The 25883-nt window shown below is 44.0% G+C and overlaps 2 protein-coding genes across 2 annotated transcripts in view; both read left to right on the top strand.

Moving 5' to 3' along the window:
• CREG2 (cellular repressor of E1A stimulated genes 2) overlaps window positions 1-17072 on the top strand; it is a 51962-nt gene extending 34890 nt beyond the window's left edge. Inside the window, exons 6-7 of the mRNA XM_029938496.1 lie at window positions 8556-8669; window positions 11917-17072. Coding sequence (XP_029794356.1) covers window positions 8556-8669; window positions 11917-12064 — 262 coding nt within the window. The 3' untranslated portion in view covers window positions 12065-17072. The remainder of the gene's footprint in view (window positions 1-8555; window positions 8670-11916) is intronic.
• A 1238-nt stretch (window positions 17073-18310) lies between these two features.
• Window positions 18311-20058, top strand: LOC115290627 (endogenous retrovirus group K member 10 Gag polyprotein-like). Its single transcript, XM_029938497.1, has 2 exons — window positions 18311-18676; window positions 18997-20058. The coding sequence occupies exons 1-2, from the start codon at window positions 18311-18313 to the stop codon at window positions 20056-20058; spliced, it is 1428 nt and encodes a 475-aa protein (XP_029794357.1).
• The last annotated feature ends 5825 nt before the right edge of the window (window positions 20059-25883 follow it).

Below are 25883 nucleotides of genomic sequence, written 5' to 3' on the forward strand. Positions count from 1 at the left end.
CATGCTGGTTGTTGTAGGCAGTTCCAGCCCTCAGGATGTGGGGGTGGGGTAGGGCTCCTGAAGCTGTGTGAGGAAGAGGTGGATGCCTGAGCAATATGCAAAGAACAGTGGCACAAGGTGGGAATGCTTCCTACAGCCCCTGTTCACCAGAGGAGGTGAACTGAAAGGGCACCCTGGGTACACGCATCCTCCTTCCTGGTCGCTGGTTCACTGACCGGCTCAGGAGCAGCAGCTGCCATAACCCCAGGTGTGCTGCACTCACTTGACTGAGGGTGGGGTTGCAGTCTGACCTCTTCCTAGATGGATCCGTTTGCTGCCGTAACAAAGCACCATAACCCAGTGGCTTCAAACAACACAAATGTGTTATGGTTACGGAGCACAGGAGTCCCAAACAGGTGTTAGTAGGCTAAAATCCAGGTGTAGACAGGACTGTGTTCCTTCCTAGGCTCTAGGGGAATAATCATGGTCTCGTCTTCTCCAGCTTCTAGGAGCTGCCTGCATTCCTTAGCCTGTGGTCCCTTCCACAGTCAAAGCCAGCCATGGCTAACTGAGCCTTTCTCACACCACATCTCTCTGACACTCTCTTCTGCCTCCCCCTGTGACCTTAAGTCCCCTGTGACTGCAGTGGGCACAGCCAGGTGACCCCGGGTAGTCTCCCTATCCAGTGCCAGCTGATGAGCCACTTTAATTTCCCTTTGATACAGTCACGTGTCCCGGAGATGAGGCTGCAGACCTCTGCTTTATCCTGCCTACCGCAGGTGAGCAGCGGCTCACACTGTGCCTAGCTGGGTGGCCCACTGTGTAAATCGAATTTTCTATTTACCTATTTAATACATCATCTCTTTTCTATTTTATGTAATCACCACAAATGGAGAAGCAAAACACTCCCTATTTACATATGATGCTCCCTATATTAATTCTGTAATGACTTACTTATGAATACTAACTCGTTGCTTTCATCAAAGAGCAATTTGTGGAGAAATTAGCTTTAACAGTGAACAAATAATGAGGTACAACTGATGACAGTCTTGTCCAGTATATGTAAATTTTGTTCCTGTTTTCTATTCTTACTTGTTTTCTCCTATCTCAGGTTTTTGCAAAGTTCAATGTAGATTCAATCTTTGTAGTTATTATGTGGATTGCTTCCCATCATTCCTTCCTCTTAACCCACAAGAAAAATTCACTGTTCAGCAACTCATTTCTTCAGTGTCATAAACACAGCAGACCATAACGTTTCCAATGGTACACAATGTTCTCACATGAAACAATTTACCTGAAAATGTGGGCACGTCCAGTGTTTCTCTTGCTATAACTCAACAGGATGCTTAACAAAGGAAAACTTCCAGGCAAGTGAAAACAGGTTCCTTAAATATAATCAAAACATATGCTTCGCTTAACAAATGTACCTTTCTCAAGATTTTAAAGCAGTTTAATGGATGAGAATGAGTTTCAATGAATCATGCCTCAAGGCTGCCATTTTATGACACGTGCCATCTGGGAGAAGAGGCTCTAGGAGAGTCTGCTTGGCCAGCAAGCCGACTCCGGGCGATGATTCACTAAAAGAATTCACAGGATTCAGGAGCTCATGCTTTATGACAGTGAAAGCATACAGATCAAGGTCATCAGAGGAAAAAGCTGCCGGGGCAAAGTCCAAAAGAAAGCAGGCCCAGGCTTCCAGGAGTCCCTCCCAGGGGAACTGCGTGGAGACACACCTAATTCTCCCGGCAACAATGCATGCCAACATATTGCCGACCAGAGAGGCTCACTTGAGCCTTGATATCCAGGGTTTTCACTATAATTCAGTCACATGGGCACTACGGTGTCTGCGTGACGGATCTTAGCAATTCAGTCCCTGGGCCCCATGAGGTCAAATTGATCCAGTGTGGCCCAGGGCCTCGGAAGGATGCGTCCAGAGCTCAGAGGTGAGCTTCCAGGAGCCAGTCAATGGCCAGACCTCCTAGGACAGGCCATTCTTTGAAAAGTACAGGGTTTGAGCAGCCGTGGTCTGCTGAGTTAGCTCCTTGCCTGCGTACCAGGAGATTATGATATGTGACCTGTGTCACGTGGCTATTGTGAGGATTAGACCAGTCAGATGCCTTAAAAGTTCTGTAATGTTGTGTATAGAAGATATGTAAATGTCAAATAATCCTACCTGATTTCAAAAGGGAAAAAATCATATCATTTTCTCAAGCAGTGATCAAATTAAGAAGTGAAACAAATGAGTAGGTAGGTAGGTAGACTTGAAATGATGTGCTCAGCCTACCCAGGAACCGTCAAGGTCCTCACAGTGGGGACAGCTTTCGCCATGATGCCAGGGGACATCATAGTATTAGGACAGTGAAAATACATAGACTTCCTTCCAGGATCCAGATGGTGTGTGCCTTTCCCACATCTCCCTGGGCTCCTTAGACAAAGGCTCCCCATGGAGGGAGAGGATCTGCCACAAACATAATAGATCTCCATTTTAAGGTTAAAAAAAAAAAACTTCCAAGCTTTTAGAAGTTAACTCTCCCCTACATTATAATTTATCTAGTGCTCTCCTAATTTATTCCTTTCATCCCATAACACCCCACCTCTGCCACAAAGGTAGCCGCAGAGGCAGAGGGGGAGGCGTTTGGTGCTCCCCGTTTCAGAATCACCATTGAGTCCCTGCCATCTCTGTGTCAGCTCAGGCTGCTGTAGCAAACTGCCACTGCCTGGGAGGCTGAATGAGCAGAAATTAATTTTTTCACAGGTCTGGAGGCTAGAAGCCCAAGACTAAGGTGTCAGCTGGGTTTGTTTCTCTTGACGCCTCTCTCCTGGGTTTTAAGATGGCCTCCTTCTTGCTCTGCCTTCATATAGGCTTTCCTCTGCTTGCCCCTCCTTACTCTCCTTTATAAGATTAGCAGTGTCATCGAATAAGGACATCGCCATTATGACCTCATTAACCTTAATTACTTCCCTTAAGACCCTATTTTAAAATACAGTCATGGGGTTCCTTGGTGGCTCAGTCAGTTGAGCATCCAATTCTTGATTTCAATTTAGGTCATGATCTCATGGTTCATTGGATTGAGCCCTGAGTCTGGAGCCTGCTGGGATTCTCTCTCCTTCTCAGTGTACCCACCCCTTGCTCATGTTTTCTCTCTTCCTCTCTCAAATACAGTCACACCAGGAATTAGTGCTTCACCATTGAATTTGCCAGGCACACAGTTCAGTCCATAGCAATCTTCTTGATATTTCATGATCGATACCCCTACCAATTGAAGCTGTAAAAATCCTGAACTCTAGCCACCCCACCCCTTCGGCCCCCATGACAAATGAGCAGCAACAGCATCACGGTATGAGGGCTTACTACACACCAGGCACTATTCTAATCATATTATGTGAATCCTTGCCTTTAGTCCTCATGTAAGGATTCCAGAGAGCCTATGAACAGCCCCCTTCTTCCAGTCCCACAGTCTAAACCAGGGGTTTAGAAAATGTTTTCTGTAGGGAGAAGATGACAAATTTTGTGAGTGAGGTGGGCCATAGTTTCTGTCACAACCACTCAAATCTGCCATTGTAGATGAAAGCAGCCACAGAATGGGCCTGTACCCCAATACAACTTTTCTCAGGTAGACTGAAATCCAAATTTCATATAGATTTCATATGTCATAAAATATTCTTCTTTTGATTTTTCTCAATTTTCTTAAAAGTGTAAAATCCATGCTCCTCTCTCATGCTAAACAGAAACAGGCAACAGGCCATGCTTGGCCAGCCAGGCCATCATTTGCCCGATCTAAACCAATGGAGAAATAAAAGAGTAGAGCAGACAGAATAGCGAAATATCGCCTTTGACATTGATCAAGCCAACATGGAGGGTGTGGGCAGGGGAACTCCAGAACTCACCAGGCTTGCACGGTCTGCAGCACTGCACCTGGGGCCTCCCTGAGCTGTGGCAGGTCTTTCTGGTTTATGGCAGATGGATAGCCTAGTATGTGCACTTCCTGCAGGGAAATGTCCAGTGTCTTCTTGCAAAAGGACCGGTTAATGTAAGTCTGAGTAGTGGAGAGAGTCAAGAGTGTTATCCTAGGGGGCCTTCCTCATCACAGGACCGCAAAGTCTCCCTGTCTCCCACCACTGGCACCTTGCAACACCACCATAAGGCAGGAACTTTTGGTGTCTGTTTTGTACAGGTGAGGAAACTGAGGCAGAGAGAGGTTGAGTCACACCCAGGATTCCAGTCTCTAGGAGGATAAGACCCCATACTCTCTTTTTTTTAAGTTTACTTATTTATTTATTTTGAGGGAGGGAGGAAGAGAGAGAGAGAGAACAAGCAGGGGCGGGTAGAGAGAGAGGGAGAGAGAGAATCCTAAGTAGGCTGGGTACTGTGAGTGTGGATCCCAATATGGGGCTCAAACTCACAAAATGTGAGGTCATGACCTGAGCCAAATCAAGAGTCACTTAACTGACTGAACCACCCAGGACCCCCTGAGTGGTAACCCATGCTCTTAACCAAGCTCACTGTATGCCTTTCATGTCCTGCATTTACCGTATATCAGAATGTGTGGCTATACAGACCGCACAGGACAAACAAGGAAAGAGTACTTTATCTCCCTTTTTCCTTACTCTAACTGGCTTCAAGAAAGGAAAATGCAAGCTGTCTCCTGCTTCCTTCTCCTTTGATGTTGGAGAACAATCCATCATAAAGTTTTCTCATTTGGCCTCCGTAATGAAATGCAGTGCCGGAAAAATCTTTCAAGGCTATAGACGAATGGCGAAGGAAAGTAAATCAGTCTGCCTCAAAGACGATCTTCTCTATCTTTATCCTGCTCACATTCACTTACTGTCGTTTCACAGTTATAATATACGAGAAAACCATTCATTACTTCCTTATGATGTTCATCATGCTTTTACATACCTTTGAACTCTGGGAAGAAGGCAGGCAAGAAATTAATGTCCTCATTTTACAGAAGAGGAAATTGAGGCTCCGTCCGGGGGTTCCAGCTCACAGGTCAATGGAGGCGTTGAGGCAGACACTTACTGCGGCTCAGCCACTTCGCACAGCCCCCGCAGTGCAAGTAAAACCATTCAGCATCAGAGGTGTAGCTTTCCAGCCCTGTCTGTATATCCAGTAGACAGAAATGGGAGATAAATGTCTGAGAATTTTGTGAGTAAACAGATTTCCCAGCATGTGCTTCTCAATATAAAATGTTCCCAATTTAATTTTGGGGTGGAAACAAATAAGATAAAAGCTCTATGTATGATATAATTCCAAGGTTATTTGAAAACACTTATTTTTATTTTCTAACATGTTTTTATAGTCTCTAAACTTTTACATGGAAATTCTTTGTTTTTAGTCTTAACACTTTTTTTATTGTTTGAAGTTTTAAAATACAACTACAGACTTCATCAATCTAAAAAAAAAAAAGTAGGAAGAAAAACATTCTTTTAAATGCATATTCATAAGAAACAAAAAGAATCCCCTGGGGGACAAAAATGAAGATGAAACAAAAAAACCGGAGCCAGAACTCCTCTAGTGGGGCTGCAGTGTGGGGGAAGTAGAGGCGTAGGTTTTGACACATGAGAACAAAGAAACAGTATCTTGGGCTGGTCAAGTGAAGAGTGAGAAATAAGGGCCCCGTATAAAACCAGACCCCCAGAGAGCTTGCACTTTCAATTAAAGACTGGGAGAGCTTACGCATTGTAGACGTCTTTATCTTAAAATCAATGTGGTCTACCTTGAGTATCTACTTCTGGTATTTGCTGTTTCTGCTGGCTTTTGCATCTTCTTGTGGATTATGGACTAAGGTCATCTTTAACAAGGTTTTGTCCGAGAATTCTTGAAGGATTTCTTCAGGGATACCAAACAGCCCAAGAGAAAAAACAAAACAAACCCACAGATATTGAATAGTTAGGAGTCCTTCAACAAAACCATCAAGCTTGATCACTTTAGAGTCAAGTGCAGAGTGGGAAAGCCATACCTATTGCAGTCAGAATTTCCAACTGGCTCTAGGGTGCCACATTTTAAATATGAATCAAGAGCCAAGGAAAACATTTGAGGAAAGTCTCTACCGTTTAAAATGAACAAATAAAAAGAACTAGGGAAAATTAAAACAATGCAAAGAGAAGGAAGCGATTTTTCAGGACAAGACAATACGGCCTTATGTCTGGATTGTCTGGTAGACGAAGCCTCCTGCTTTATTGTTCTTCTTTATAGTGGTTTCAGCTATTCTCAGACTTCTGTTATTCTGCAGGAAGTTTAGATTCAGTGTGTTTTGTTTTATTTCAAAATATATATCAGAATTGGAACTGAAATTATAGCATCTCTAGAGATTAATTCTGGAAGAATTGACATCTCTTTTAAACTGGGTTTTCCCATTCAGTATATGGTATTACGCTCTCTTTACTTAGGCCATTTATGTATTTCAATAAAATTATAATTTTTTCCACTAAGATATTACACATTTTTGGGTTAAATTTATCCCTAGATATTTTATAGGTTTCTTTACCATCTATATACCTTTTAGTATATGAAATGTACTTTAAAAAGATTTTTTTCTTATAAGTAACAATGCAATTGTTTATTCTCGAATTCAACAATCTCGCTGAGCTTTCTTCTTAATGCTAATATTCTGAGTGTGGATTCTCTTGCATTTTCCTTTGTATACGATCATCATTTGGAAATAACTACACACATGTTTATTATTTCCCAATATTTATACATATTTCTATTTCTTGTCTTACTACAAAACCCACAATATCTAATAATTATGGACATGCTTGTCTTGTTCCATGAGATATAACATATGGATAGGATTTTGATGAATATCCTTTGCCCTAGGTTACTGGGAGCTTTAAAAAAAATCATAAGTGGAAACAGAAGAAGAGTAGATTATTTGGATTTGGTGAAAATTAAAAAAACTTTTTGCATCAAAGAACACCGTCAAGAAGCTCCTGGGTGGCTCAGTCAGTTGAGTATCCAACTACTGATTTCTTCTTAGGTCATAACCCCAGTCGTGGGATTGAGCCCCACTTAGGCTCCACACAGAGCATGAAGCCTGCTGAAGATTCTCTCTTCCCCTCCCTCCTGCTTGTGCTGGCTCTCTCTTTCTCTAAAATAAAAAAAGAATAAAAAGAACACCATCAAGAAAGTGAAAAACAGAAAATACCTTTAAAACATATTGGAAAGGGATTTATATTCAAAATATATAAAGAACTCTCACAACTCAATAATAAAAAAGAAAAGAGCCCAATTTAAAATAGGCAAAGGATTTTAACAGACAATTTCTGCAAAGATATACATACAGACAGTAAGCAGACAAAAAGATAGCATCAGCCGGCCATCAGGGAAATGCAAATAAAAACCGCAGTGATGCACCACTTCCAGACAGCTGGAATAAAAAACACAGACTGAAACAAGTGCCCTCAAAGGTGTGAAAGAATTGGGGGCTCCTGGGGGGCTCAGTCAGTTGAGCCTCTGACTTCAGCTCAGGTCTCACGGCTCAAGAGTTTGAGCCCCGCGTCGGGCTCTGTGCTGACAGCTCAGGAGCCTGGAGCCTGCTTCAGATTCTGTGTCTCCCTCCCTCATGCTCTGTTTCTCTCTCCTTCAAAACTAAATAAACATTAAAAATTTTTTAAATTTCAGATTAACAAATATTTTTCTCACATAATTATGTGTCATGCAATATTTTAGCTGGCAACCCTAGATAGGAGAATGATTAATTAGGAGAATCATATCGTATCATATCATGTTATATTTATATTAGAATTATATTCACCTGGAAAAAGAGTGACATCCAGAATATAAAGTACATCCTCACTGCCAGGTGACTCTGAGTAAGAGCAAGTCTTAGAAGAATCCTCTCACCATGGAGACACTGACTAGCAGGCAGTTACAAATAGTCACACTAATGTTCTCCATTCCAACATCCCTCACACTGAAGGAGGACCCTCCGCATTCTGACGGTGATGTCGGAAACCTTCGCCTCGGTCACTGCTGGACCCCGGCAGACGTATTGCCTTCCCTCTGGAGCACCACCCCTCTTGTCTTTGAGTGGCCCCCCTCAGGTCATGCAGAGCAGCACCCCGCTTCCCGACAGGGGCTCCCGACTGGGGTCTTGCAGAATGTGCACCCGTGACTCTTGGGCTTGGGGAGCTATCTGCTGCCCCCCAGGGTGCAGGCTGACGGCTCACTTCCCAAGCACACCTCTCACAAAGCCAGTGAAGTATTTTTTTTTTTTTGCCGTTTATTTGTTATTTATTTTTGAGAAAGAGAGGAGGAGGGGCAGGGAAAAAAGGAGAGAGAGAATCTCAAGCAGGCTCCTCACAGTCAGCGCAGAGCCTGACGTGCGGCTCGATCTCACGAATGGTGAGATCATGAGCTGAGCTGAAATCCAGAGTCAGACGCTTGACCAACTGAGCCACCCAGGAGCCCCGTCTGCCCAAGTATCTTAAAGTAATTATAGATAGTATAAAAACTTCAATGATAGAACCAGCCATGTGACTGCCGTTTTTAATTTTTAATAAAATTCCTGGTGTTTCGGGCTGATATTCTATCATCATTTTAATATGTGAAATACATTTTTTGAATGCAGAAAAAACATCGTCGATCCAGAAGACCCCCGGTGTGCCCGGTTGACGCTCACTGGCCAGATGATCGCAGTGTCTCCAGAAGAAGTAGAATTTGCCAAGCAAGCCATGTTTTCAAGGTCTGTATATGCTTTAAAGTTGGCTTGCCCAGAAATACACTGTAATAATAAAGCGGAGGTCCGGTCTGTGCCACGTGATGCCTCCGAGACAGTGGTAGTGATGGTCTGAGCTGCCCTTTGGCAATACCAGTGGTGCACTGGCCGTCTTGGCTGCTGCAGGTGACCACCGAGGCTGGGCAGACCGTCCTGTGGAGGCCTGGCCCTCCCTTTGGACCACACCCCGCACTGAGGGAATCCAGGCACTCTTCCCTGTACAACCTTCTACAATGCCCTGCCTTCAAATGGAAATATCCAGGCGGCCTGGGTGGCTCAGTCAGTTAAGCTTCCAACTCTTGGTTTCAGCTCAGGTCATGATCTCACAGTTCATTGGATCAAGCCCCTCATCGGCCTCTGTGCTGACAGTCTAGAGCCTGCTTGGGATTCTCTCTCTCTCCCTCTCTCTCTCTCTCTCTCTGTCCCTCCGTGGCTTTCTCGCTCTCTCAAGAAACAAAGAAACATGAAAAATTTTTTTAAAAAAAGAAAGAAATGGAAGTAAATAATTGAGGCTTTGTAAGAAGTCCATACAACATTTTCAAACATCCAGGAGTGAGAGAGCTCTTGTCAGTGTGGTGCTACCCCCTACATCTGACCCACTGAGGATGCTGGCAGAGACAGGCTTTCTGCCCCATCCTCCTGCCCTGACCCGATTACTGAATCAGATTCTCTGGAGGTAAGACTAAATCTAAATATTAAAAGCATGCCCCAGGAAATTAGCATGTGCGCTAAAGTTTAAAAATCACTGCTGTAGGGGTCAAAATGAGCCAGAGGGCTGCCCCATTAGGGAATGTGGGAGGTCAAGAGCTTGTGAAAGATGAGGATGGTGTGTGCAAGGAGGTGTGGTCTCCCATGGGTGAGGAGGGGGACTCTGCTGGGGGGGGAGGGGGAGAGCAGTAGGGAGTGGGAGGGTGGAGCAGGGGTGAGGAGCTGCACGGATCCTCCCAGAGGCCCAGGCAATGAATACGGCCAGAGTCCCACTTTGTCTAAGTTAGTGGAAGAGGAAGCCGGAAGCAGGTGGTAAATTAGAGGAGCCGCCCGCACCCCCACGGAGATGGGAAGATTTTCCGTGCGGGGAGAAGTAAACAGCAGAGACCGGGAAGCCTGGCTTCTTACTGCCACAGGAACGGGTTTCCTACGTGCAAACGGGAAAACGGGAGTGAACTCTGGAATTGGATTGGGATTGGATGTATCCACATGATCTGATCGTGTGGTCTTCAGTACACAGCTTGAGAAAAGAGCATAGGGGTGTGTGTGTGCGTGTGTGTGCATGTGATTTATTTTTTAACTTCGCTGTCCTCTTTCTTTAATGTTTGTTTATTTTTTAGAGAGGGGAGGGGCAGAGAGAGAGGGGGACAGAGGATCTGAAGAAGGCCACCGGGTGCCCCACCCAGCTGTCCTCTACTTCTAACCCCTCCTCTTTCATGTCAGGATAGGCAGTGAGACTCGGCAAAACCTTAGGGAGACCACTGGGTTCCTTAAATTCATCCTGCTTTCTGCATTCTTGCAGGCACAGCGCTGCTGAATTTCCGCCACCATGTTACCTGGGTGCCTTTACCTCCTGCTTCCGCTAACCTTACCTTGACCTTCTTTTAAGCCCCGGCTGTCAGTCTCCTCCAGGTCCGACTCCCTGCCACTTGCTGCCTGGATGCAAAACCAGTGCCCCCTGGGGGAAGGATGTGTTATAGTTGCGGTGCCAAAATGTGTTCCTGCCGCAAGGACAAATCCTGTTTGCTTAAAATGACAACCTTTTATTATCTTGGCCGCACAAGTATTTGGAGTGTTGGGGCATCGCATCAGCAACTTATTTCCAAATGGTTTAGTTGGAAAAAATAGTTCATTGTACTGTGTTTTTCAACTTCTCTATGAGTTTATGGCTATTTGAAAATAAATTGTTTCTAAAAATTTTTTTAAACATTTTATTAATTTTTGAGAGACAGAGAGAGACAGTGTAATCAGGAAGTGTGAGAGAGAGAGGGGGACACAGAATCCAAAGTGGGCTCCAGGCTCCGAGCTGTCAGCACAGAGCCTGATGTGGGGCTTGAACCCACAAGCTGTGAGATCATGACCTGAGCTGAAGTCGGACGCTTAACCGACTGAGCCACCCAGGTGCCCCAATCAGTTGTTTTTTATACAAGGTCATCAGCCTATTACTGCATCCGCACTGTTGCAAATGCTCTTCCCAATCTGCTCTCGGTCTTTGAGTTTTTATAACATTTTTAGATATGACTGTATTTTTTTAATGCTTATTGATGTATTCTGAGACGGAGAACACACACGTGCCAGTGGAGGAGTGGCAGAGAGAGAGGGAGAATCCCAGCAGGCTCCACGCTCATCATGAAGCCAGACATGGGGCTTGACCTAACGACCGTGAGATCATGTCCGGAGCTAAAATCAAGAGTCAGACCTTTAACCGACTGAGCCACCCAGGTGCCCCGATTTTTATGAAATTTAAAAGAAGTGAGCCGGGGCACCTGGGTGGCTCAGTTGGTTGAGTGTCCAACTTCAGCTCAGGTCATCATCTCACGGTTCATGGGTCCAAGCCCCGCATCAGGCTTTGCACTGACAGTGCTTGTGTTTAGGATTACACGTGAGGGAGAAAGCAAGTCAGTAAGCAGAAGGCGGCGTGTGACGTTCCGTGTCTGCTCTCTCAGCTCAGTTCAGCAGTTCTCAGCCTGCTGCAGGAATGGAAATCTTCGCATGAGCAGATCCGTTTCATAGGCCCATGATTCTCTTGACATTTCATACAGAGATGCACAAAGCCTTTCTTTATGTTTCCTGAGAACAGTAACTGGCGTTCACTGAGCACTTGCTCTGTGCAGGTGCTTTATGTGTGCAGTGGTTTGCTCCCCACACAGCCCCACGACCAGAGTACTGTCGCTGTCAGCCCCCATGACACTCAGGAGCCCAGGGTCTGAGAGGACACAGCCCATAAGGCACCGCAGCTCATCACCAGCTGAGCTGGGATCAGAACCAAGGAGCCTGATGCAAGGCTGGGCTGCCCCTGTGTGGAGATGGCAGCCTCCTGCCTTCCTAAAGCTGCCCCAGACCCCGTCCTTGGCTCCCTGGCTTCCGCCTCTGGCTTCAGCCCAAGTGAGGCCTGGAGGCTGGAGGGCTGGAGGACTTGCGCAGTGACACACAGAGTGGAGCGGTGCCCTGGGAGGGACACCCACGGTCCGAGCAGCTCTATCATGACTTCTCCTTTGTTTCTCAGACACCCAGTGATGAGGAAGTGGCCTCGCCAGTATGAGTGGTTCTTCATGAAGATGAAGATAGAGCACATCTGGCTTCAGAAATGGTATGGCGGAGTGTCCGACATTGCCAGGGAGGAGTACTTCAAGGCCCTCCCAAGAAAGGCCTGATGCAGCAAGAAGAAAGTCCTCGGTGTTGCGTGAAATGAAAATCTGTTACGTGAGGCTGCGGCAGCGACTGACTGCTGACTCTTTGCCGGGGTTCACAGCGGCACTGCCGTCCCGATGACAGAACAAGAGAGGGTGGCCAGGGAACCCTGTGCCCGACTGGACATTAAAGTGGTCATTTGAAACCCCCAATTCACACAGGTACCCACGTATATAGCCTTTGTCTATATTGTATTCAAACCAGTCCCACCAATTCGAGAATCATCGTTGATTGTCACAGTGACGTGTTGAGACAGTTGCTGCCCCATTCCTTAGGACAAAAAAAAAAAAAAAAAAAAAGATGTGTCTGCGATGTGATTGCATTGTATTGTGAGAGTATTTTTGTTGCTTGCTGTGCCCAAAGCAGTCTTGATTGGAAGCTCGCTGCAACCATGAAGGAATTAAATACGCACCACCGAGTTGGTCTTGTGTCTGGGGCGAGCACGCAGGACTGTTTGTCTAAGGATTACCCATCACGCTCTGGACTGGACTGCAGACGCGTTATTAAGTCACACTTGCTAGAATGTATTGGTTACTTATGAAGCTTCTGTCCCACTGTAACATGACAAACGGCATAAGAACCCAGAGTCTGTGCACAGCCCAGTTCTGTGTAAGAAGCAGGCCATGGGAACACATTAAGGATGGGACAGCTTCAGCATCAAGCTCCCCAGTCCCCTCTGCTAGTGCTTCGACCGAGGCTTCCCTTCTCTTAGGCATGAGGCGTGTGGCACCCCACATAAGAAGTGTCTCTGCCTGTGGTGTGTAGGGAGGAGAGGTGAGCGGGTGAAGAGTGAAAGGAAACAAGAACAAAGTCCAAGAAGAGGAAGCAAAGAAGTCAGTAATCGAAGGCACTCTCCCTGGCCAGCTTTGGACCAGGCCCTTGGCAAGATCATCTCATTTAAGCCTTATAACCAGTGAGATTCACATCACCATTGCTGCTTACGGGTGAGAAGACTTAGGCTCAGAGAGGCTAAGTCAGTGTCCCGTGACCTGACTCCAGAACTCACTGCGCACAATGGATGGAGAGGTGCTTAGATAATTCATCTTGAGAAAGAGACAAGAGAGTCACTGAAATGCACAGCTGGTCATTGAATCCGCAGAATCACGGAAGTGATGACTGGCCTGCCAGTGATGATTTGCCACTGACAAATATTCGTCTCTGAAATTTGGTCGTTACAACAAATTCAAAATGTTCTACCAATTATATGTAGGAGCTCTTGGTTTTTCAAGAAATTACATTGTACCTGAGTACACATGTGAGGCCTCTAAGGATCTATATGTGTCTATCCAAGACCTCTTATATTGAAGTTTTTAAAAGATCAAGCAGTACCCCATTTTCTGTCTTTTTATAATGGCTTTAAACCCTCTCTGGTGGCTTAGGTACATTGTATAACATAAAAAAGCAACACTCTATGTAGGAAATATACATTTTTAAAATAAGTAAAAATGTTATTAATGATCATATTTTTGTTTAAAGAATTAAGACATGAACAGAGTTTGAGATGTCAAAATATTTTAAGTGCCTTTTACTAAAAATATAGTAAGACGCACAGAATTCTTTGTCAAAAGTCAATTCTTAGAAGAGTTCCTAATAATAGCAATTTCTATACAAGAATAAGGTAATTTTGATGATATTTCATACTTCTGAGTTTAAAAATTATTGCTATTGCCAATTTAAAAGTGAGAGGGGAAAACTGGAAGAATAAGCCACATACTCCATAAATCAACCTCATACCTTAATTCTTTGAGCATCACTACCTCCTGGTTCTCTCTTACGAATAATGTTCGTATGCTAAGTTTGCTTTTTACAAGCAGTTTCCACTTAGCTCACTAAATGCCTCTCTGTTGCTTCAAGGGACTTTGCAATGTGAGTGCCATTTATAACCACTGATGAATGTTATCAGTTATTTATGCAAATTACAGGATATGAAGTCTAGACAGGTTGGATGATAAGAAGAGTGTTGAAAATGCACCTGTTTGAGAATGATGGGTCCCATTCTGGCCAGTGTGTTGTAGCAAATCTCTGGAAATTTACACTGATAAAAATGATAAAGGCTGTACCAGAAGTTCTACACATGGCAGTAATGCAAGAAAAAGAAATTAATCGCATATGATTGGAAAGAAAGAAATACAAATATCTGTTTACAGATGACATGACTGTCGACATAGAAAATTCCAAAGAATCTATTTAAAAAGAAAAAAGAAAACTCCTAGAACTAGTGGGTGCAGCAAGATTTCAGGATATAAGATTAGCACACAAAATATAATCATATTTCTAAATATTAAAGATGAACAAAGTGGAAACCAAAATTAAAAGCACAATACCACTTACAATCACTCTGAGGAAAATAAATATTTAGGGATAAATTTATCAAAACATATAAGGTCTAAATGCTGAAAATTAAAAGATGCTAATGAAAGGAATCAAAGACCTAAATAAACAAAGAGATATACCATATTCATGGATTGGGAGACACAAAATAGCAAGGATGTCAGTTCTCCCCATATTTATCTATAGATTTAATCCAATTTCTATCAAAATCTCAGCAAAGTTTGTAGATATATTCAAGTTTATTCTAAGAGTTCCAAGGCATAGGCCTTGGAATAACTAAAACAATCTTGTAAAAGAAAACTAAGTAGGAGAAATCACTCTATTCAGTATAAAAACTTATTTTATAGCTATAGTAATCAAGATAGTATGGTATTTATTGATGGAGCCACAGACACACACATCAATAGAACAAGATAGAAAATCTAGAAATAGACCCACTCAGTTGGGTATACTCCTCTTCAATCGAGGAGAATAGGCTTTTCATAAATGTGTTAGAGCAATGGAATATCCACAGGCAAATAACCTCAACTTATCTGTCACACCTTGCATAAAAAGGAACTCAAAATGGATCATAATTCTAAACATAAAATGTAAAACTATAAAAATTTTTAAACATAGAAAACATATGTACCCAGGGTCAAGCAAAGAGAGTATTTTGACACCAAAAACCATAATCCATAAAGGAAAGTTTGATAAATTAGACTACATCAAACTTTTAAACTTTTGCTCTGAAAAAGACCATGTTAAGGAAATGAAAAGATAGGCTACATACAGACTGAGAGAAAATAATTGCAAGTCCATATCCAATAAAGGACTAGTACCTAGAATATACGGAGAACTCACAAAACTCAACAGTTTTTTTAATGCAATCAAAAAATAGAGAATGTATACAGACTTTCACTGAAGAGGATGTACAAATGACAAATAAGCCCATGAGAAGATACTCAATATCACCAATCATTAGTGAACTGCAAATTAAAACCACAATGAGATGCACTAAGCACCCACCAAAATTGCTAAAAATATAACAACACCAAATAATATAGCAAGGACACAAAGAAGCTGGATCATCATATATAGCTGGTGGGAATGAAATGGAACTCTGCAAAACCACTTGGCAGTTTCTTATAAAACAAAACATGCAGCTGCCATGCCACTCAGCAATTGCATGGTTGGGCGTTTATCCCAGAGAGATGAAAACGTATGTTCACACAAAAATTTGTACGTGAATATTCCTAGCAGTTTTATTCATAAGATTCAAAAACTGTAAACAACCAGATGTCCTTTAATGGGTGGCTGGTGAAACATGATACATCTGAGCCATGGAATACTACTCAGCAATAAAAATAATTTCTCATACAAGCAACAACTTGGATGAATCTCCAGAGAATTAGGTTGAGTGAAAAAGTCCCACAGGGTTACATACTGTAGAATTCCAGGTATACAACATTTTGGAATGCGAAATTCTAGAAATGGAGAACAGATTAGAGGTTGCTAGGGAGGAGGGTGGAGAAGGAGAGAGGTGGGTAACACGAGGGATCCTTGGGACATTATCGTTCTATATCTTGACTAGATCAGTGTCAAAATCCTGGCTGTGATACAGTATAGTTTTGCAAGATACTACCTTTGGGGGAAACTGGGTAAAAGGCAGACAGGATCTCTTCGTATTATTCCTTACAACTGCATGTGAATCTATAATTTCTGCAATTATCTCAGAGTAAAAAGTTTAATACAAATAAAATCTATGGCTTAGTTTACCTAATAAGGCATTTATGCTATCTCCTGTTAGTCCCTAAGGAAATGAAGAACTGAGCTATGTGCCAAAAATCTAACAGAACAGACATTAGTTTACTTTTGTCAATCATTAATCTATGCCTCTGTGAAAGCGATAGAAGTTTTAAGTTTTCTAAATGTATTCAATTTAACATTAAATACAAATGAATAAGAATTCAACAAATCTCTGTATTGATTTTAGATGGGACACTTAGAAGCTTCTTCAAGTTTCTGACATCAGCATGTCGTAAGCTACAGGTTCTTATGTTTATGTCTCTGACATAACTTGAGTAAACTGTAGTGCATGTAGGAATCCAAGTCTCCACATACTGATCCTCCACAGATATTTACAACAAAGAACTGTATTTTCACTAATCTTCCTGAAATGTTCTTGAACATTCTGGCAAAGCATTCTTCTCTTGTTTCTGTGAATAGCTATATCCCCACCCTGGTGTTTTTATTTACAGTGATTGTACGAATCCATGATGCTGACGCAGAGAGTATGATTCTGATGTTACTTGCTCCAGTGTACCTTGTGTATATTGACTCCTTATAAAAATGTAATTTTTTGGTTGAAATGTGTTTCTACAGTTTTTCCAGAAACTCTGTATTCCATTTTCAATAATTTAACCATCATTCTGTTCTGAAAATAAAACTTCTCTGGAATAATTTATTGATGCATATTTGATTGCTATAACAGCAAGTCAGTTATTATAAGATTTGAATTCTAATGAAGCTATGGTCTGTGCTATGTGATGCATGTGGAGTGTGAAATCTATTTTCAACACTAGACATGTCTATTTAACCAAAGACTGTTTCGTTCTTGATACGATTCTCGTGCTCAATTAAATAAAATTATGACATTTATATGTAGTCTTTTCATGTAATATTGCAAATGGACATTACTAGGTTTCTAAGAAAATAGATGCTATTATAATAAATCAGCAGTTAAAGTTCCAATAGAAAGGAAAAAATTAGCAGGGGAGCTTTGTTGATGTGATTTTTAAGGCTAAGTACAATGCACTTAATCTGCAGACTTGAAAGTGCTGATGTAGCCACACTTCGGTATTGCCACTCTTAGAAAGTATTTGCCATTTTTAGCATACTTGTTATTTCTAGAGTTCAGGGCTGTGAAAAAGCTCCACTTCGCTGCTGAGAAAACATGCCCAAGGAGTCCCATACAGTGTGGGGAAAATGACATAAGCCCACAAGAGCGATCAATCCTGCAGCTTCCAGAGACCACCCACTATTCTGGCTTCTCAGAGAGTCTTGCCTTCCACTTAGTGATCAGTTTGCCAATTTTGTAGGGGGCTGGAGGTCCCCTGGGCCATTTGTGAGGTATTTCGCCAAGAGGCAAGTCTGTGTAACATATTTTGTGCTGGGACTTTCCAGCACCCTAAGGTACTTCCTCATTCTGTGGCTGTTTGTACATCCTGACTCAGGAGGGGATTTTCGCCCTACGGCCTCCAGTACTTTTCCATTTCTCCATCCCCAAGTCACTTTTTCATTGTCGGTAGTCCACTTCCTTATTGTCGCCTTAGCCAATCATAGTCAGCTGTGTGCTTTCAAATTGTATAAACCACTCCTCTTTCTGCACACTATATATATCTCTGTAAAACACTCAATAAACGGACTTGATCAGCAACTGCAGACTTGTCCCCTTGTCTCCTTTCGTCCACTCCCCCCTCCCCCACAGGAACCGTTCGAAAAAGGGTCGCGGGCCGACTCAAGTGACGCCCGAACAGGGACCTGAGGTACGGAGGATCCGGTGAAGGCAGGCCAGGAAGCAGAAGTCTGTGTGCAGCAAGGTAAGAATGGGACAGGAAGTTTCGTCCCATAAAGTGTTTGTAAATGGAATTGAGCAAAGTATAAAAACAAGGGGAGTCACGTTAAAGCAGAGAGAATTAGAGAATTTTTTTGAGATTATAGGGGAAACCTGTCCGTGGTTCCCTCAGGAAGGAACCATTGACGAAAAAAGATGGGCTAGGGTCGGAGATTGTCTTGAAGACTATTATCAGACATTTGGGCCAGAAAAGATACCAGTTCAGGCTTTCTGTTTGTGGAATTTGATATATGATCTTTTACGTGCAGTGCCCTGACCGCCCATGGTTACTTCTCACCTCGAAAAAGGGGAAAAAATTATGTCTGCATCGAGAGGGCCATCTAGGGCCCCCTCGGAGGTGGGATCATGTGACAATAAAGAGGCCCCGAAGGAGGAAGGAGCCGTCTTGATTCCTTCTCAGTGCCACGTGGAGACAAAGGAATCTTTTGTAGCTCTTGGGGCAAAACCAAAAGACACTCCACAAGTTGAGAAAGAGAAACCAAAACAGGCGGAGAGCCTCTATCCCGCCTTGGAAGGGATAAAATATTCCGAACCGGAGGACTCCGAGCTGGAGGACTTGCCCCAGTCAGATTGGGATGATCTAGAAGAAGAAGCGGCCAAATATCATAACCCTGACTGGCCGCCGATGGTTTCTAAAAAACCTTTTCCTTCCCCTAGTCGTCAGAAAAAAATTAGTTAAACCGCAAAAAGATATAGGTCTCAGAGCCAGATCTCCCCCTGTCTCTCCTTCGGCTCCCCCTCCTTCTTATTCAGCTCTATCTTTGGAAAAAGAAAAAAAAGATAAAAATATTAGAGAGGCAAATCTTAGCTTTACAAAGGCAATTGCAAAGTTTCGCTCTGACGGCCAAAAACAATACCTTAGCCTCGGCCGCTCCGCTTCGGCCAGGCGCTATAACTTCCTCATTCCAAGCTGAGTCAGAAGCCCTGACTTTTCCTGTTATTGAACAGGCAGACCCTCAGAACCTTAACAATGTTATTAGACAATGGACTCCTGTAAATTTTAAGGTTATAAAAGAATTAAAATTGACAGTATCTCAGTACGGTAGTGGAGCACCTTACACTATCGCGTTATTGGAGTCCCTCACTGTCACCTGGCTGACGCCCTCCGATTGGCAAACAGTCTGTAAAGCAGTATTAAGTGGGGGCGATTATCTGCTTTGGAAAAGTGAATATGCTGATTTCTGTAGAGATACAGCCAGAAGAAATATGCAGGCTAATAATGGAATCACTCTCGACATGTTATTGGGAGAAAATGATTTCTCGGCCATCAACACTCAGGTTTTATTGCCTGATGCTGCATTCGCTCAGATACAAGCGGCCGCCATGAGGGCCTGGAGAAAAATTCCAACAAAAGGAGATGTAACTGCAGGCCTTGCTAATATTAGACAGGGCCCTGATGAGCCATTTGCAGATTTTGTGCATCGCCTGCTAACCGCAGCAGGAAGGATTTTTGGCAGCCCTGAAGCCGGTACTGAAATGGTCAAACAGTTGGCCTTTGAAAATGCTAATTCTGCCTGCCAAGCAGCCATTCGCCCTTACAAGAGAAAGACTGATCTATCAGGGTATATCCGTCTTTGTGCAGACATTGGCACAAGCTATGTTCAGGGGCTAGCTCAAGCTGCGGCATTAAGGGGACAAACTCTACAAGAGTTTTTAGTTTCAAAAGGGAAAGGCAATTGTTTCAAATGTGGCAAGTCAGGACATTTCGCCAGGGATTGTAAAGAAGACCAAACCCAAAATAAAGGCGGTACCCCCACTCCCCGGCTATGTCCACGCTGCCGGAAGGGCAAGCGCTGGGCTAATGAATGCCGTTCTAAAAGAGATGCAGACGGCAACTCTCTCCCTCCGTCGCAGGGAAACAAGGGGAGGGGCCAACCCCAGGCCCCGAAAGGGCAGCAAGCCTATGGGGCAATCAAATTCATCCCGTCAAACAATCCATTTCAGACCTCTGGAGAGCAACCCCAGGGAGCGCAGGACTGGACCTCAGTTCCTCCTCCTTCACAGTCCTAACCTCTGAAATGGGAGTTCAAGCCCTCCCCACCGGGGTATGGGGACCCCTTCCAGAGGGAACTTTTGGATTATTACTAGGTAGAAGTAGTATGACCCTAAAAGGTCTCCAAGTTTACCCTGGAATCATTGATCAGGATTATGAAGGAGAAATAAAAATTATGGCCTCTGCCCCTAAGGTGATAGTAACGCTAGAGCCAGGTCAGAGGATAGCTCAACTAGCCCTGCTGCCTCTTAACAATTCTAACTCCAGTCTCGAGGTTACTAGGGGTACAAATGGGTTTGGCTCTTCCGATGTTTACTGGTTACAAAGTATCAAGGATCAGAAACCTATGATGAAACTTGAGATCAATGGAAAAATATTTGAAGGCTTATTAGATACTGGAGCCGATGTTTCCATCATTAGACTGCCTGATTGGCCACCTAATTGGCCATTAAAAGAGTCTTTAACTCATTTGGCTGGTATCGGGCAATCAACTAACCCAACTCAAAGTACAGAGATATTACATTGGAAAGATCACGAAGGCCATGCTGGCACCTTTCAGCCCTTTGTCCTTCCTCATTTGCCAGTCAGTCTTTGGGGGAGAGACATTATGGCACAAATGGGAGTTATGTTGCTCAGCCCAAGTGATGCCGTGTCCAACATGATGTTAAATCAAGGGTTTATACCCGGAAAAGGGCTGGGAAAACAATTACAAGGGATACGTGAGCCCATACAACCTGCTCACAACGCCTGTAGACAAGGTTTGGGTTTTTTAGGCTAGTGGCCACTGTCCTGCCTGTACTCCATGCTGACAGAATATCTTGGGTGTCCGATACCCCTGTGTGGACGGAACAGTGGCCATTAACTACTGAAAAGTTACAGGCAGCTACTGAGCTAGTACAAGAACAATTAGAGTTGGGACATATTGAAGAATCTAATTCTCCCTGGAATACTCCTATATTTGTCATAAAAAAGAAATCAGGTAAATGGCGCCTCCTTCAGGACCTTAGAGATGTTAATAAAACCATGGTTCCTATGGGTGCATTACAGCCAGGGCTCCCATTCCCCCCAGCTATACCTAAAGGATATTTTAAAATTATTATAGACCTCAAAGATTGCTTTTTCACTATTCCTCTGCATCCAGAAGATTGTAAACGCTTTGCGTTTAGCTTGCCTTCAATTAATTTTAAAGAGCCAGCCAAGCGTTTTCACTGGAAAGTGTTACCTCAGGGTATAGCCAATAGCCCCACCTTGTGTCAAAAATTTGTACAACAGGCCCTCCAAGAGCCCAGGAAAACCTTTAGCTCACTCTATATTGTCCATTATATGGATGACATCCTGTTAGCGGGACCTAATGGAGAGCAACTGCTTACCTGCTATGGACATTTACTTCGAGAATTGCCAAAATTTGGTCTAGTCGTTGCCCCAGATAAGGTACAATTAAAAGACCCTTATACCTACCTGGGATTCAAATTAAATGGAGACCATATCACCACTCAAAAGGCTACCATTCGGGTAGACAATCTAAAAACCCTAAATGATTTTCAAAAGCTGTTGGGAGATATTAATTGGATAAGGCCATATCTAAAATTAACTACAGGAGATTTAAGACCCTTGTTTGACATACTTAATGGGGATCCCAACCCCAACTCCTTTAGAACTTTAACCCCAGAAGCTCGCAAAGCACTTACAATTGTAGAACATGCTATTAGTAAGCAATTCGTCACCTTTATAGATTATTCTAAAGAACTATCTTTTATAGTGTTCAAAACCCAGTTTACTCCCACAGGAGTATTCTGGCAAAAGGCCCCCATCACGTGGGTTCATATGCATGCCTCTCCACCAAAGGTTATTTATCCTTATTATCAGGCCATATCTGACATTATTCGGTTAGGAAGCACCCAGAGTAAGCAGTTATTTGGAAAAGACCCTGATTTAATTATCGTTCCGTATAATAGGGCTCAACAAGATTGGTTAAGACAAAACTTTGATGACTGGAGTTTAGCTTTGCTAGGATATACTGGCAAGCTTGACAACCACTACCCTTCAGATAAATTATGTCAATTCCTTATGTATCACCCCGTTTGTTTCCCTCGATGTACAAAATTCTCCCCCATTAAGGAGGCTCTGACTATCTTCACTGATGGTTCAGCTTCAGGCGTTGCCGCCTACTCCTACAATGGACGCACGGTGGCGTTCCATACTAATGAAACCTCTGCACAACGAGTAGAAATGAAAGCCATAGTAGCTGTCTTGCTAAAATTTGAAGAACCTATAAATATTTATACAGACAGTGCCTATTTGGCTAACTCAGTTCCCCTGATCGAAATTGCTTCTCAAATCAAACAATCTTCTACCACTGCAGCCGATTTTAAACAACTTCAGAACCTCATCTGGGCACGTAAACACCCATTTTTCATAGGCCACATAAGGGCCCACTCAGGTTTGCCTGGTCCTTTGTCGGCCGGCAATGATAGCGCTGATAAAGCTACAAAATTGGTTGCTTCAGTTTCTTTGGCAAAATCAGAACATGCCAAACATCATCTCAATGCCCATACCCTTCGTCTGATGTTTAAAATCTCTAGAGAACAAGCCAGACAAATTGTCAAAGATTGCTCTTCATGTGATCAGTATTTACCAGTGCCCCATTACGGGGTCAATCCCAAAGGTTTAATACCCAATGCCCTCTGGCAAATAGATGTTACTCATATTCCAGAATTTGGAAAACAAAAGTTTGTTCATGTTTTGGTTGACACTTACAGTAATTTTACGTTTGCGGCACCCTTGACAGGAGAAGCTACAAAAAACGTTATCGCCTTTATGTTAGAGAGCATTGCTACTTTGGGAAAACCCCAATGCATAAAGACAGACAATGGACCAGGGTATACCTCATAATCCTTTAAAGAGTTCTGCCGCAAATTCAATATTAAACATACTATAGGCATTCCTTACAACCCACAAGGCCAAGGCATTGTAGAAAGAACACACCAGACTATCAAAGCTATGCTTGAAAAAATAAAAAAGGGGGAGTTATACCCCAACTCACCTAGGAATTTACTTAGCCATATACTTTTTATAAAAAATTTTTTTAACTCTAGACTCTCAGGGACACTCAGCGGCTGATCGATTCTGGCATCCAAGTACCAAAGAAAATTTTGCATGTGTTAAATGGAAGGATCCACATACTGGCACATGGCAAGGTCCAGACCCCGTCTTGATTTGGGGGCGTGGATCAGTTTGTCTCTATGACTCAATCAATGAGGCCGCTAGGTGGCTGCCAGAAAGACCGGTAAAGCAAGTAAATCACAGCATATCTACACATGAAAATGAGAAAATAGATCACTCTGAAGTCCAGGGAGATCCTTCTCCCTGAGACCTGTTTTTTCTTTTACAGGAAACGTGAATTTCCGGTGAATGGCCATGTATCTGCTGCTGTTCCTTCTTGGATCGACCTCAACAACCCTCGCGGGTTTTGGTGCCCCCCACGACGCTAGAGCTATTGTTCAAAGACAGACAGGGAACCCATGCGATTGCTATGCTGGTACCTATAGTACCACACCTGATTGGGTTCGAGGCCCAGATGGAGTGCTTCGGCACTACAAACCTTGTGGAAGGACCCATTGTTTACCACCTCTTGAGGCCCGTTGCGCTTGCTGTCCCCCGTTTTGAGGATAATTCAGACAAAGTGAGTAGGACGGTAAGTCAGTGACGGAAGGTATGGGTAGGTCTGAGCCGTCTAAGACAGGGTGGCCTCGCTTGGAGGAGGTCATTCCAATGACGGGTAAGGCTCAGCACCATGCTTCTATCAGGCCCGGACTCCATTTGTCTTTCCTCATGAAAAAATAAAAAAGGGGGAGATGTAGGGGGCTGGAGGTCCCCTGGGCCATTTGTGAGGTATTTCGCCAAGAGGCAAGTCTGTGTAACATATTTTGTGCTGGGACTTTCCAGCACCCTAAGGTACTTCCTCATTCTGTGGCTGTTTGTACATCCTGACTCAGGAAGGGATTTTCGCCCTACGGCCTCCAGTACTTTTCCATTTCTCCATCCCCAAGTCACTTTTTCATTGTCGGTAGTCCACTTCCTTATTGTCGCCTTAGCCAATCATAGTCAGCTGTGTGCTTTCAAATTGCATAAACCACTCCTCTTTCTGCACACTATATATATCTCTGTAAAACACTCAATAAACGGACTTGATCAGCAACTGCAGACTTGTCCCCTTGTCTCCTTTCGTCCACTCACCCCTCCCCCACAGGAACCGTTCGAAAAGGGGTCGCGGGCCGACTCACAATTTACCCACGATTGAAGGTTCCCCAGGACACACGGCTTTTAGTGGTTGAGTCAAGAAAGTCTGGGCAAACCGAGATGGATCGGTCAGCTACCTGCACTGGACCTCAGGCCCCCACACCCTGAGCAGGTCATTCAGACACCTCCTTGAACCACACCCTCTCCCCGTCAGCCTTCTGTCCTGCCAGAGCCCTGAGGTTCTTCATTCTCAATCGTCTGACTCCCTTACTCAAGAAGGTGACCACAACACGTAGGATCACTTGGAGGACAAGGCCCTGCCCTCCGGAAGTTTGTGTTTTGTAAACAATAAGTAAACAAACAGGTTTTTAAGCCTTGTAATCTGGTAATGCCTGTAGGTTCTGCTCCCGCGCTTCCACAGCGCCCCCCAACATCCCCACTGTTTTCTTTGGAACCACATGGCAAACCCCTGCCCTGGATAAATTCACTGCTCATCTTTGCAGCCAAGTGTTAATGGAGAAAAGCCACAACCACAGAATTGGTCCCGCATCCTCACCCTGGGCCCTCCACGGGGCCCAAGGCCCCCTCTGGTGTTCCCCATTCTCTTAAGTATCTGTCAGGCAACTCCGCACACCGGCCCTGGGGCCCACAGCCTGTTCCCTCCCAGAGAACTCTGGACCCTTCCTACGAGCACTCCCTCACCTCCTTTCAAAATGTCCCACTCCCCTTCCCTTCTTCTCGCCCAACATGGTCCCCTGCTGCAAGGCCTCCCGGCCAGGTGCTCGCGGGGTGGAAGCCAGCACCACGGAGCAGAGGGAGACGATGGGGAGCCCCCTGTGTTCTTTAAACGGGGCTGATGTGCCTCGTCCTAGGAACTAAGCCAGGGAAAGAAGAAAGTGAAGTCAGGAGAGGCTGATGCAGGGAGAAGCTGGACTGTCAGGGGAACCCAGAAAAGAATGGTGTACTATCCTTAAATATAAAACTGTCAGTTATTTTACTATCAAAATTGGGTTTATTCAGAAATAGAGAATGGCAACTCGGATCAAGCAAGCCATGGTGAAATCGTAGGCAAACCCACAAAACAAAGGACAGGACCTTTCCTCGAGTATTGGGAGAGATGGGGGGTGGGGAGGGTGTTTTCAACAAAAGACTCACTGGTGTAAACTGGGAGTTCAAAGTGCAGCGGATTTTCACTCGCTGAGTTGTGACAGTCTCTCGTTGGCTGGGCTGTTGGAGAGGGGAGGACAGAACCCTTCCTCCCTCCTCAAGCTTGAAATAGTAGCTACCTGCGGGGTAAGTGTTCCTGTTGGATCTGCAATTGACAACCTGCGGTAGGGCGTTAGTGCTCCCCCTGCTGGCCTCCTTGCGCCATTTTAAATGAGGTTTCCTTTTACCAATTTTCACAGCTGCGGCCAGGATACTTAAGCCAACCAGAGGGAAGACCAAGTCACTATAAATAGGGAGAGGTGTGAGCCAGTGCTCTCTAGAGCTGAGCTGTCAGCGATGACCAAGGCCAGACTGTGGCTGTGGGAGCGGCAGCTGAGGTGGCCAGAAGATGGTGGTTAGGGTGAGCCAGATGCCTTGGACAGTGAATGAACAGTGG

This window comes from Suricata suricatta, chromosome 4 (genome assembly GCF_006229205.1).
Source record: "Suricata suricatta isolate VVHF042 chromosome 4, meerkat_22Aug2017_6uvM2_HiC, whole genome shotgun sequence".
Lineage (NCBI taxonomy): Eukaryota > Metazoa > Chordata > Mammalia > Carnivora > Herpestidae > Suricata > Suricata suricatta.